General features: G+C 61.8%; 1 protein-coding gene across 2 annotated transcripts; it reads left to right on the top strand.

Annotated features, from left to right (window-relative positions):
* On the top strand, positions 3,961-11,797 carry COMP (cartilage oligomeric matrix protein). 2 transcript variants are annotated; one of them, XM_018051452.1, is made up of 19 exons: positions 3,961-4,069; positions 4,317-4,402; positions 4,805-4,856; positions 5,287-5,456; positions 6,157-6,294; positions 6,569-6,643; positions 6,739-6,897; positions 6,985-7,089; positions 7,174-7,281; positions 7,487-7,646; positions 8,186-8,304; positions 8,546-8,598; positions 8,691-8,872; positions 9,075-9,253; positions 9,375-9,423; positions 9,661-9,857; positions 10,571-10,743; positions 11,366-11,505; positions 11,588-11,797. In XM_018051452.1, the coding sequence occupies exons 1-19, from the start codon at positions 3,991-3,993 to the stop codon at positions 11,632-11,634; spliced, it is 2,271 nt and encodes a 756-aa protein (XP_017906941.1). In that variant the 5' UTR covers positions 3,961-3,990; the 3' UTR covers positions 11,635-11,797. The 2 variants fall into 2 exon arrangements, with proteins under 2 accessions (XP_017906941.1, XP_017906940.1); XM_018051451.1 differs by lacking the exons at positions 3,961-4,069; positions 4,317-4,402 and having other exon boundaries at positions 4,553-5,456; positions 11,588-11,788.

The following is a 12,013-nucleotide window of genomic DNA, read 5'->3' as shown; positions in this document are numbered from 1 at the left end:
ATTGTCTAAACTGGAGAAGTAAAAATCTACGTTACTATTAAAAGTAAATCTACTTTTGAAGGTACCCTCCCCTACACCATAAAAAAAAAAAAAAAGATAAGAGGCACAGAGATGCTAAGCACTTGTCTGAAGCTGCACAGCAGAGGTGGGAAATGAAACTCTGGGTCCTGGTGCCAGAGACCGAGGCTTCCTGGCCGTCTCCTGCTGCCTCCCACGATGGTCAGCTCCTGCCCCCTGAGGCTATGAGGAGAGGGGACAAAAAGGGAAAACCCACAAAAGTGACGTGGCAAGGTTTTGAGCCCTTGGCACTTACTCATGGCACCCCACTCCAGTACTCTTGCCTGGAAAATCCATGGATGGAGGAGCCTGGTGGGCTGCAATCCACGGGGTCGCTAAGAGTTGGACATGACTGAGCGACTTCACTTTCACTTTTCACTTTCACGCACTGGAGAAGGGAATGGCAACCCACTCCAGTGTTCTTGCCTGGAGAATCCCAGGGACCGGGGAGCCTGGTGGGCTGCCGTCTATGGGGTCGCACAGAGTCGGACACGAGTAAAAGGACTTAGCAGCAGGAGCAATAAAATTGTAGCCATTATATTTATTGTTATTTTCCTCTTTATCACACCTTTTGGAGAGCCTGAGATAAATGACGACACAGTCAAGGGCAAATGGAGGATGGGAAAAGAGTCAGGGCTTGCCAGAGTTCACAGAGCAAGTCAGGGTGGGTCTGCCAGACTCCAGTGCCCAAATGGCACCCCTTCTGCCCCACCGCCCCGCTCCCCACCGCTTGGTCCTTCTGGAGAGCTGGGTCCAGCTGGGCCATCCAAGGCAGGCTGGGTCAGGCTCCTCAGCTGCGGATCCAGCAGTAGCTAAGTGGCCTCCCTCGCTGCTGTAATGAATTCCCCAGACCCTGAGGCTGTGGCTGGGCCCGCCCAGGGCAGGGCGGCTGCCTTCCCGACATACTTTCCCTCTGGATTCACAGGAGAGGCGGCTGGGCAAGCGGGGGGCGCCCACATGTCTCCTGGCCCAGCAGAACTCTGCCAGGGAGGGCTCTGAAGCCTCATCACACAGGCACCAGCCCCTCTGCCCAAGCCTGGCCAGGCTCCCGGAACCGCTGGGTCTAACGTGGTGGGAAGGGGGGCTGGCTGGGGCGCCAGCCAAGGGCTCAGGCCAGGAGGTCCCAGGCAGCAGTCTTCACAGCTAATGAGGGGCCTGGGTTAGCACTTCTCATCTACAATCTGTGACCAAGGGCAGAGAGGGGTGGTGTGAAGGCCTTAGGGGTCCTGCCTTCTCCAGGTCTAATCCTGGCTGTGTGACCTTGAGCTGTCTCATTCCCTCTCTGAGGAAAATGTAAGTAAGGACATCCTGAGGTATAACTGACATTGTGTATAGGTTCCGTACTGTATGATGGGCTAACACTGGAGGCAGACACTGAGCTCATTCAGTCCTCTCAGCAGTGATCACTCCCACTTTCTCGGTGAGGCAGCTGAGGCACAGAGAGGTCAAGCAACTTGCCTTAGGTCACACAGCGAGGCTTTGCCCAGCTGACATTCGGACCCAGGCCATGTGGCTCCTGAGTCTGTCATACGGTACAGCGGTAGCAGGGGTTACTGTTATTAATAGTAACGATGGTGCATGAATTATAAGAAACAACATCCGTGTGCCACTCATCGTGGCGGGGCTCTCTGCAGGCCCAGGGCCCCCGGGAACGGAGGAACGGAACAAAACACAGACATCCCCAGTCCCCTGGGAGAGCTCATCCTTTCTCTGCTGGAAGCACTCTGTCAGGCATCCTAGGGGAATGTCACGCAGCCCCTAAGCCGTGCCCAAGAAGAGCAGGGAGGGCTTCCTGAAGGAGCGGGCATCAGAGCCAGATCGTGGAGGAAGGAGAACGGTATTTGGGATGGTGGGAAACAGCAGGTACAAGGGCCGGAAGTTCACCCAGAGTGAGTGTGTAATGTGAGGCTGCCAAGGTGTGCGAGGGAGGAGGGGGCTGCTGCCTGGAAGTGGGATTTCAGAGCCAGCGGGATCCAGAAAGCAGGGACATTAAACCAGATTGCCCGGCTGCAGGCCTCTGCTGTCTGATCTGCAGCCTGGGACAGCCTCAGGACTGCCGCCTTCGCCATTCCCTCTGCCTAGAAGGTTCTTCCTCACAGCTCCCCATGGCCCAGCCGTGAACACGGCCATGCGTGTCCACGCTTCCCGCCCCATGCCAAGCCTGTGGCAGGGGCTTGGCTCCCATGGGCCCTCGTCCTAGCTGCATGAGGCACACGCAAGCCTAGAGGCCCTCCTGGAGCCGTGGTTTTCCCAAGAATCCCAACACCAGCCGGGAGCGGCCCCCAGGTGTGCCGGATGCCAAGGGAAACAGGAGGTGAGCTCATAGCCCTGCCACAGGCATCAGGGCACAGGCTTCACTAGAAGTGCCCAGGTTGGGATTGGCTCTTCCTATTCAGCCTCCCCTCCAGACCCACCACTCTTCACTCACCCCTCTGTGGCTCCCCATTGCCCTCCGGAGACAGCCCAAGCCCTGTACCACCTGGCACCAGCTCTCCTGAGCCCCAGGATTTCTCTACCCTGAGATCAATCTGCCCAGCAGACCAGACTCACTTTTGTCTCAGGGCCTTTGCACATACTGTTCCTCTAGCTAGGATGCCTTTCAGCCATCTCTTTATCTGGCTGTGGTCTCCTCACCTTCCTGGTCATAGCTCTGTGTTCCCTCCTCTTCTAAGAAACCTCCCCAGACTCCCCCTGATGCCCCAAGCTGGGTCAGGCACCTTCTTGGAGCTCCCACTGCTGCCTGTCCCTTGGGACGATTATGGTGGGCTCCCCACGAGGGAGGAGCCCAATCTGGCTTGTCCACTTCGTGTCCCCAGCCTCCTGCAAAGGACATAGCACATAGCAGATGGTCAATGCGTTTGTGGAATGAATGAATGTGGCTGAAATATCCCCAACTTCAAGCTTCACATGTTTCTCTCTGCCAGAATTGTCCTACCTTTTTTATCCCCTGATCTGAGTCTTCCTGTCCTTTAGATTTCTTGCCACCTCCTCCAGGAAGCCCTCAGTGACCTCTCTGCAACCTCCCACTAGAACAGATCTGACAATGACCCTACCTTGGCTTCATCCCTGCCCCTCACAGTGGCTTTCAGCTATCTGCTTCGCCTCGCTGGACCTCAGTTTTCCTGCTTATAGAATAGAGGCTGCAAACACTGGAGGGTAGCAGTGTATAGGGTTAATACCAGAAAACAGAGGTGTTTTGTAGCTTAAGAGCATGGCTGGGCTGGGAGGATTTTCCTGATTAGCAATAATTTCTATTTTTGTTACAGGCTGTTCCCACAGAGCTGGACTGGCGCTCTGATGGTATGGGCAACGTCTCGACAAACAAGCACAGGGCCCCCCTTCAGACCTCCTCCCGCCAGAGTCCCTTAATTTGCTAGTCCTCCTGCGGGGAGGGACACACACACAGGCCGGTGCACAGGCTGGGGGACTGAGTGGGCTCCGGCCTCTGGGTGACCACGTTGTCCCCACTACCTACTCATCAACCAGAGAACTGCGGAGAGGAAAGACCAGAAAGGGGCTGGGGGAGGAGGTAACTCCTAATCTTAAGCCACTCTTGACTCAGTTTCCCCAATTGTGAACTGTGGGGAGCCGCTATGGGGCTCGCTTCGTTTCCAGCTATGCTGGAGGCTTGGAACGCAGCCGTCTCTCAAACAAGTGAATGAGAGGGCTGGAGGGCGGTCCTGACTGATTCCCCGCCCCACCAACCTCAGCCCAAGCCCCCGCTGACTCAGTTTCCTCGCCCGATCCGAGTTCAGCAGCGCTGGGCGGGGCCCTGAACGTGGAGGCCAGCGCCGTCTGTTTACCTTGTGGCTGGACGCTGGGCAGGGCCGCGGTGGGCCGTCCCCCGGGCCGGCCGCGCCGCCGGGATAAATAGGCCGCTCGGCCCTCGTGGGCGGCAGAGAGCGAGCCGCAGTCCAGCTCCCCGCCGCCGTCATGGTTCTCGCCACCGCCCGCGTTCTCTTGCTCACGCTGGCTGCCCTCGGCGCATCAGGCCAGGGGCAGATGCCGCCGGGTAAGCCCCTCCTCCCCCACGCTGTGCCTCTGACCCCCAGAGGGACAGGACTCGCTGGAGGCCTGGAGTCGCGGCTCCTTGAGGCTCGGGGAAAGTTCACCGGGGCGTGCCGGGTGGAGACAGCAGGCAGTGGGGCAGAAGCTCAAGAAATGGGGTGGGCGTCAGGGATCTCTGAGGCGGCGGGGTGAGGAGTGGTGATGGGGGTCGCCGGTCCCCGACGCCCCACCAGCGCCCCCTGTCAGCGCAGGTGGGGACCTGGGCCCGCAGATGCTACGCGAACTCCAGGAGACCAACGCGGCCCTGCAGGACGTACGGGACCTACTGCGGCAGCAGGTGCCGGCCGGGGTTGGGGGGTTGGGGGTCAGGGGAGAAGACAGAGATTTGGAAGAGGAGGAAGTGGGTCTCGGAGGCAGGGGAGGGTGGGGGAGTGGGAAGGGACCGGAGAAATTGGTCCTGATGGAGGTGAGAGGGGCCGAGTTTATGGAAAGGTGGGGGGGGGGGCGGTCTCAGGGATGCGGCGTTCTACGGGAGAGGGTACGGATCCTTGAGGGGAGGAGGAAATCCCAGGGAAGGAGGAGAAGGGGCTGGGAGAGTAGGGATCTGGGGGTAGGGAGTCCGTGGGGAGAGGGTCCGCGACGGTGGTGTCATGGGGAAGGAGTCTGAGAGAGGGAGAGGGGGGACCGGCGGGGGAGAAGGGTGCCCCGCTGACCACAACCCATCTCCCTTGCACCAAAGGTCAAGGAGATTACGTTCCTGAAAAACACGGTGATGGAGTGTGACGCGTGCGGTGAGCGCAGCCGGGGCGACGGAGACGGGGTGGCCGGGGAGCGAGAAGAGATGGGGAGACAGAACAGATCCAGAGAGCAGAGGACAGACCGGGAGCAAAAGAGAGAAGAAGACAGAGGTTGACAGAGATGGAGAGATTGGATGAGAGATGGAGAGAGAGGAACAGAAAGGAGAGAGAGAGACTGTGGGAGGGGAGACCCCCAAAAGAGCCAGAAACCTTGCGAGAGACGCTGGGAGGTGGAGTCGCGGAGGGAGAAGCGAAAAAAGACAGTCGGGCGCAGAGATCGAGAGACTGCAGAGACCTGGAGAGACGAGCGCTCCGTACGGGGCGGGGTCGCGGAACAGCCAGGATGCTGCCTGGATGAGAGCGCTGTCTCGACAGGCTCCACCCCTGGGCGTGGCCTTAACCACTCGCGCCCCACTCCCTGCAGGGATGCAACCCGCGCGAACCCCCAGTCTGACGGTGCGGCCGCTAAGCCAGTGTTCGCCCGGCTTCTGCTTCCCCGGAGTGGCTTGTACCGAGACAGCCAGCGGCGCGCGCTGCGGACCCTGCCCCGAAGGTTTCACGGGCAACGGCTCGCACTGCGCCGATGTCAACGAGGTGCGTCTGCCGCCACCGCCCCGAAGAACCCCCAACGCTTGCCCCACAACTCCCCACCGCCCCGCCCCGACGACCTCCTCGTCCGCTGGGGGTCCTCCGGGAGAGGACTCCCTCACCTCCGGGGGCGCACGTCCAGACGACCTCTCCACCGCCGGGGGACAGTCACCCCTACTACGCCCCTCTCCACCTAGGATGCCCACCCTGACGACCTCCTCCGTAGCCAGTGACGTCCACCCCGACGACTCCCCTACAGTCGGGAGTGGTCCGCCTCAACGACCCCACTCACCACCGCCCGGGGTGGCCGACCCCAGAGACCCTTCCACCACCGGGGTCCCCCCGCCCCGGCAACCTCCTCACCGACGGGCACGCACACCCCGACGACCACTTCCCCCTTCCGCTGGGGACGCCCGCCCTCAAAATTTCTTCCCCCGTCCATGAGCATCCAGCCCACTGGGTCCCAGAAACAGCCCCACTCCAGGCAGGCCCTTCTCCTCGCCTGGTCTTGCCCTTTCCCACATCGAGGCAAAGCCGTGTGTGACCTGACCTCTGGGACAATAGCCTCTGCCCTACATGGCACCCCCTCCCTCCTATAGCTAGCTGATGACCCTTGAGCTTTACAAGTCCAATAAGCCCTAAGGCGCCTCTTTGGGGGAGGCCCAGCTCCTCATCCTCTGATCCTCCTGGGCCCTTCCTCCTCCAGTGCACCGCCCATCCTTGCTTCCCTCGCGTCCGCTGCATCAATACCAGTCCCGGCTTCCGCTGCGAGGCTTGCCCACCTGGGTTCAGCGGCCCCACCCACGAGGGCGTGGGGCTGGCCTTCGCCAAGGCCAACAAGCAGGTGAGGGCCGTCGGGGGTTGGAGAGCCGGGAGGAGCATTTCGAGGTGGGGGGCATTTTGTTAAGTAAACTTCAGCCTCGCAGCCTGCTTGGCTCCAGGGGCAACGGATGGGGACAGGAGTCTGGGGAAGAGGAAGTTAAGGGTTTCCCATCAGGGATGGTCGGGACTGGAGGAAAGATTAGGGAAGAGGTAGGATTCAGAGGATTCGTGACTCGGGTGGGAGGTCTGGGGGTATCTGCCTGGGAGCGTTGACCAGTGCGCTCTCTCCCACCCAGGTTTGTACGGACATTAACGAGTGCGAGACCGGGCAGCATAACTGCGTCCCCAACTCTGTATGCGTCAATACCGTGGTAAGGCCTGGGAGGAGAAGGAAGGATTGAGAGATGGGGAGGGTGGGGCGGAAGCGTCAGGCGGCGGGGGCTGACCTCCTGTGGCCCGGGCTCAGGGCTCCTTCCAGTGCGGCCCGTGCCAGCCCGGCTTCGTAGGCGACCAGGCATCAGGCTGCCGTCGGCGGCCACAGCGCTTCTGCCCTGACGGCACGCCCAGCCCGTGCCACGAGAAGGCCGACTGCGTGCTGGAGCGTGACGGGTCGCGATCATGCGTGGTGAGTGCGAGCAGGCCAGGAGTAGAATGGGATGAGGGTGCGGGTGTAGGGCCACGCCAGAGCACCCACTGACTACCCCACCCGCAGTGCGCCGTCGGCTGGGCTGGCAATGGGCTCATCTGCGGCCGCGACACAGACTTGGACGGCTTCCCAGACGAGAAGTTACGCTGCTCGGAGCGCCAGTGCAGAAAGGTGGGTGCGGCGTGGAGGGCGTGGCCTGGCAGGGTGGGCGGGGCTGCTGGCCACGCCCCCAATGCCCGTTGTGCCCACCCCTAGGACAACTGCGTGACGGTGCCCAACTCAGGGCAGGAGGATGTGGACCGGGACGGCATCGGAGACGCCTGCGACCCGGACGCCGACGGGGACGGCGTCCTCAATGAGAAGGTGGGGCAAAAGTGGGGGCCCGGGAAGGACCGGGTGGGGGGGCGTGTCTCCGGGTGACGGGTGTGGCCTCAGAGGCTGATCTAGGGGTCCCAAAGGACTGAGGTGGGGTCCATGCAGAGGAGGCGGGGCCTCGGAGCTGGACAGTCTGGGGAGTGACTTTTGACTCTCTAGGACTGCCTATCCCCTAACCGGCCCTCACCTCTAGGACAACTGCCCGCTCGTGCGGAACCCAGACCAGCGAAATACGGATGGCGACAAGTGGGGCGATGCGTGCGACAACTGTCGGTCCCAGAAGAACGACGACCAGAAGGACACAGATAAGGACGGCCGAGGCGACGCCTGCGACGACGACATAGACGGCGACCGTGAGTTCTGGGCGCGCGAGGAGAGGAGAGGAAAGGGCGGGCACCAAGGGGTGGGGTTTGGCTGGAGGTGGGGCTCGGCCTCTTCTGGAAGCCGGAGCGAGTGAGCTCGCCTAGGGCGCCAGGAACCGCTGAACCTGCTCCGCGCACAGAAATGCAAGCTGAGAGGCCAAGGGAAAGAGGGAAGACCTTTTGGAGGAGGGAAAGGGGGACCGTGCGTTAGATGCTGCAGGGGAAAGAGGACAGAGCCGTGAGCATGGGGGACAGGGCCCCATGGAGGAGGTACCATTTTCACAGCCGGGCAGAGACCCAAGGTGGTGCACACGCTGAGCCAGCCCCTCCACCGCTCCATCCATTTAGTCTCTAGGAGGCTGGCTGGGGACTGGGCACGAAGACTTGGTTTAACTTTGTAGTTATTGGGAACCAAAGGTGGAGTGGGGTCTCTGTCCCAGGCTAATCCCAGGTCTGCACCTGCTCTGCTGAAGTCAGCCTGGCCCCAGCCCCATCTGGGGATCCGGTTCTGTTTCCTCTGCTTCTCGCAGGGATCCGAAATCCGATGGACAACTGCCCCAGGGTGCCCAACTCAGATCAGAAGGACACTGATGGTGATGGTGTAGGAGATGCCTGTGACAACTGTCCTCAGAAGAGCAACGCAGACCAGGTGAGTGTAGGCCAGGCTCCAGCTGGGGCAGACCCCCAGGTGAGTCCCAGGCTGGTTAGCAAGACTCCAGCCCAGTCTGAACAACTTGGCTGGGGTTGGGGCGGGGGGAGGGGGGTGTGCGGGTGGATGTTGCTTGGGCTCAGGAAGATCTTGGCTCTGGAACTGGGGGTGGGGGAGAGGCTTCTGAATTCTTCTGCCCTGATTATGAACGTCTGTATCCTCCCCCTCCTCTGGCCCCCAGAGGGATGTGGACCACGACTTCGTGGGAGATGCTTGTGACAGCGACCAAGACAAGTAAGCAGGCCATCCGGGGCTGAGGTGGGGACCCAGCGTGGGCAGCGCCCGACCCGGCTTTCGCCTCACTGTCCCTGGTCCACCCACTCTAGGGATGGGGATGGGCACCAGGACTCGATGGACAACTGCCCCACAGTGCCCAACAGTGCCCAGCAGGACTCAGACCACGATGGCCAGGGTGACGCCTGCGATGACGATGACGACAACGATGGGGTCCCCGACAGTAGGGACAACTGCCGTCTAGTGCCCAACCCAGGCCAGGAAGACATGGACCGTAAGGCCGGACGCAGGTCCTGTGGGGCAGGGCCAGGGTGAGGTTTGGGGTGGGCATGGTGGGGGCAGTGGCACTTGTGAGCCGAGCTGGAGGCGTGGCCTGGGCAGGGCCAGTAGCTTGTATGGGCATGGCCAGGCCTGGGGCGGGGCCTGGAGCTCATTCTATCATTGCGGGGGGGGGGGGGCCTCCCACCTCCTCTCAGGGGACGGCGTGGGCGACGCGTGCCAGGGCGACTTTGATGCGGACAAGGTAGTAGACAAGATCGATGTGTGTCCGGAGAACGCTGAGGTCACCCTCACCGACTTCCGGGCCTTCCAGACGGTCGTGCTGGACCCTGAGGGCGACGCGCAGATAGACCCTAACTGGGTGGTGCTCAACCAGGTGGGGGCGGGGACTAGGCGGGAAGTGGGGGGAGCCCAGGACCACCGCGGCGGGTCCTAAACTGGGGGCGGGGAGCCCAGTCCTTCTGGCCTGATGCCCTTCGTCCTTTGAACCTCACCAGGGTATGGAGATCGTGCAGACGATGAACAGCGACCCAGGCCTGGCTGTGGGTGAGAAGCGGGGGGGGGGGGGGGGGGGGGGGGAGCAGGCCAAGCCATGCAGGGAGCTGCCCGGGGGGCGGGGCCGGAGGAGAGGCGGGACAGGGGCGGGCCTGGACTCGGGAAAGGCGGAGCCAGGCTAGGTGGTCTGGACTCTGGGCTTGGGCGTTCTGTACTCCGAAGGGGCAGGGTTCGGGGACGGATCCGGATCCCGGTAGGACAGGAGCTAGCGTGCCTTCTTCTCCCCAGGTTACACGGCCTTCAATGGCGTGGATTTCGAAGGCACGTTCCATGTGAACACTGTCACGGATGACGACTACGCTGGTTTCATCTTTGGCTACCAGGACAGCTCCAGCTTCTACGCGGTCATGTGGAAACAGATGGAGCAGACGTACTGGCAGGCGAGCCCGTTCCGTGCGGTGGCAGAGCCCGGCATCCAGCTCAAGGTGCTGGGCCCTTCCTGAGCGCTTGGTTTCAGCGCCGTCTCTGAGGCCCCCTGCCCTTCCACAGACCCACAAGCCTTACAGTCCCCGGCATGATCCTACGGACCTCGAAGGCTTTCTACCGAAATCCTCCCAGTTCCTCCCACAGGTCCTCAAACATGCCCCCAGGATCCCCTAGTCTTCCTGTGGGCATCCAAACCGCCTCACAGAGCCCCAGGCTTTCTCGCAGGTTCCAAATCCTCCTGCAGACCCCCTAGAATAGAATAGATCCGCTCAGTCGTGTCGGACTCTTTGCAACTCCATGGACTGTAGCCTGCCAGGCTCCTGTGTCCTGGATTCTCCAGGCAAGAATACTGGAGTGGGGTGCCATGCCCTCCTCCAGGGGATCTTCCAGACCCAGGGATGGAACCCCCATCTCTGGCATCTCCTCCATTGCAGGCGGGTTCTTTACCACTAGCGCCACCCGGATCCCAGTATTTCACTGAAACCCTAAAATTCCCTAAATCCTCTAGACTCTAGTTTATCCTACCGACCACTGCTGCTCCCTATAACCCCCCTGTAAACCTCCATGTGGCCCTCAAGGCTTCCTTGGGGGGTCTCCCATCCAGGCATGCCCGGGACCCCCACCACTCCTCTGACTCAAAGCTCCTTGCCCGTCTGGGGGCCTCGGTGGCCTGCATGGCCCCTGACCCCTCTCCTCTTCCTGGATGTGGTAGGCCGTGAAGTCCTCCACAGGCCCTGGGGAGCAGCTTCGGAACGCACTGTGGCACACGGGGGACACAGCGTCACAGGTGCGGCTGCTGTGGAAGGATCCCCGGAACGTGGGCTGGAAGGACAAGACCTCCTACCGCTGGTTCCTGCAGCACCGGCCCCAAGTGGGCTACATCAGGTGGGAGCCCGCCCTCCGCCAAGGGGCCCGGAGTCCCTATTCACTCCTCGCTCTTGTGGGAGGGAGTTGCTTCGGGGGGCCTTGGTCCCCTTACCTGTAAAATGGGAATAATAGAGGCAGAAATAACTGTTTGGCCTTGGGGTATGATATCCCTCCGAGGACACGGGGAGGGTTCAGGTCTGGCAGAGAGCTGCTCAGTGGGCGGGCCCAGAGGGGGGGCGGGGCCAGAGGGGAGGCGGGACAGGGGCGGGCCTGGACTCAGGAAGGGCGGGGCCAGGTTGGGCGGCCTGGACCCAGGGCTGGGGGTTCTGAATTGTGCACATACATAGCAGAAGGTGGGGTCTCACCCACTCCCCGTTTCCCAGTCCCCACTCTGCGCTGCCAGGAAGTCCAGGCGCTATGTTTCGCATCTACTGTATGCGCACCCTGCACACCCATCGTCACACAGGGGAACTGAGGCTCAGATCAGGAGCTCCCTCTGTCCTGACTGTGGCCCAGGCAGGGGGAGACACAGTCCCTTCTCCTAGAGAAGAGATGCTAGTTCCCTGGGCAGGGTGCTGACGCTCTGAGAGGGGAGGGCCTGGCCTAGGACCCCGAGTCACGGTCCCCTCCTGCCCCGCAGAGTGCGATTCTACGAGGGCCCAGAGCTGGTGGCAGACAGCAACGTGGTCCTGGATACAACCATGCGGGGTGGTCGTCTGGGGGTCTTCTGCTTCTCCCAGGAGAACATCATCTGGGCCAACCTGCGCTACCGCTGCAACGGTAAGAGGACCCTCATCAGGGCAGGTGGGGAGTCTGCACCCCCCAGCCTCACCCGCCTCACCTGCTCACCCTCTCTCCACAGACACCATCCCCGAGGACTACGAGGCCCAGAGGCTGCTGCAGGCCTAGGGATGGGGTTGGGGACCCGCCACTGGGTGACAGCCACCCGCGCGGCTGCCCTCCCCATGGGAGGTCGTCAGCATCAGGCCCCAGCAGGCAGTTGGCCTGGGGGGAAATGAGAGGGGCTCAGGGAAGACAAAATAAAGTGTCTCTGTGTGGCGGAGGGGCTGGCTGTGGTCTCTGCTTTGGGGAGATGGTAGGGTTGAGTCTCTGAGGGGAGGCTGGCCTAGAGACCCCAAACTTAGGCAGTGGTGATGGGGACTGCCATTGACTCCCTGCTGACTGGCTGGGGCCCTAGCAGCCTGACGAGGTGTCGGGCTTTAATTTGCAGGCCCCAGGCCTGCTGCTTCGTCCCCTCCGTGCCCCTGGACCATCTGGCCTGGGATCC

The sequence above is a fragment of the Capra hircus genome, chromosome 7, assembly GCF_001704415.2.
Source record: "Capra hircus breed San Clemente chromosome 7, ASM170441v1, whole genome shotgun sequence".
Taxonomy (NCBI): domain Eukaryota; kingdom Metazoa; phylum Chordata; class Mammalia; order Artiodactyla; family Bovidae; genus Capra; species Capra hircus.
This window is presented reverse-complemented; position numbering and strand designations above follow the sequence as displayed.

Coding starts and splice junctions, on each gene's coding strand:
- COMP (XM_018051451.1), top strand. CDS start 5,004: ATGGAGAGAGAGGAACAGAAAGGAGAGAGAGAGACTGTGGGAGGGGAG. Junction 7,647..8,185: donor CGACGACATAGACGGCGACC/GTGAGTTCTGGG, acceptor TGCTTCTCGCAG/GGATCCGAAATCCGATGGAC. Junction 8,873..9,074: donor AGGCCAGGAAGACATGGACC/GTAAGGCCGGAC, acceptor ACCTCCTCTCAG/GGGACGGCGTGGGCGACGCG.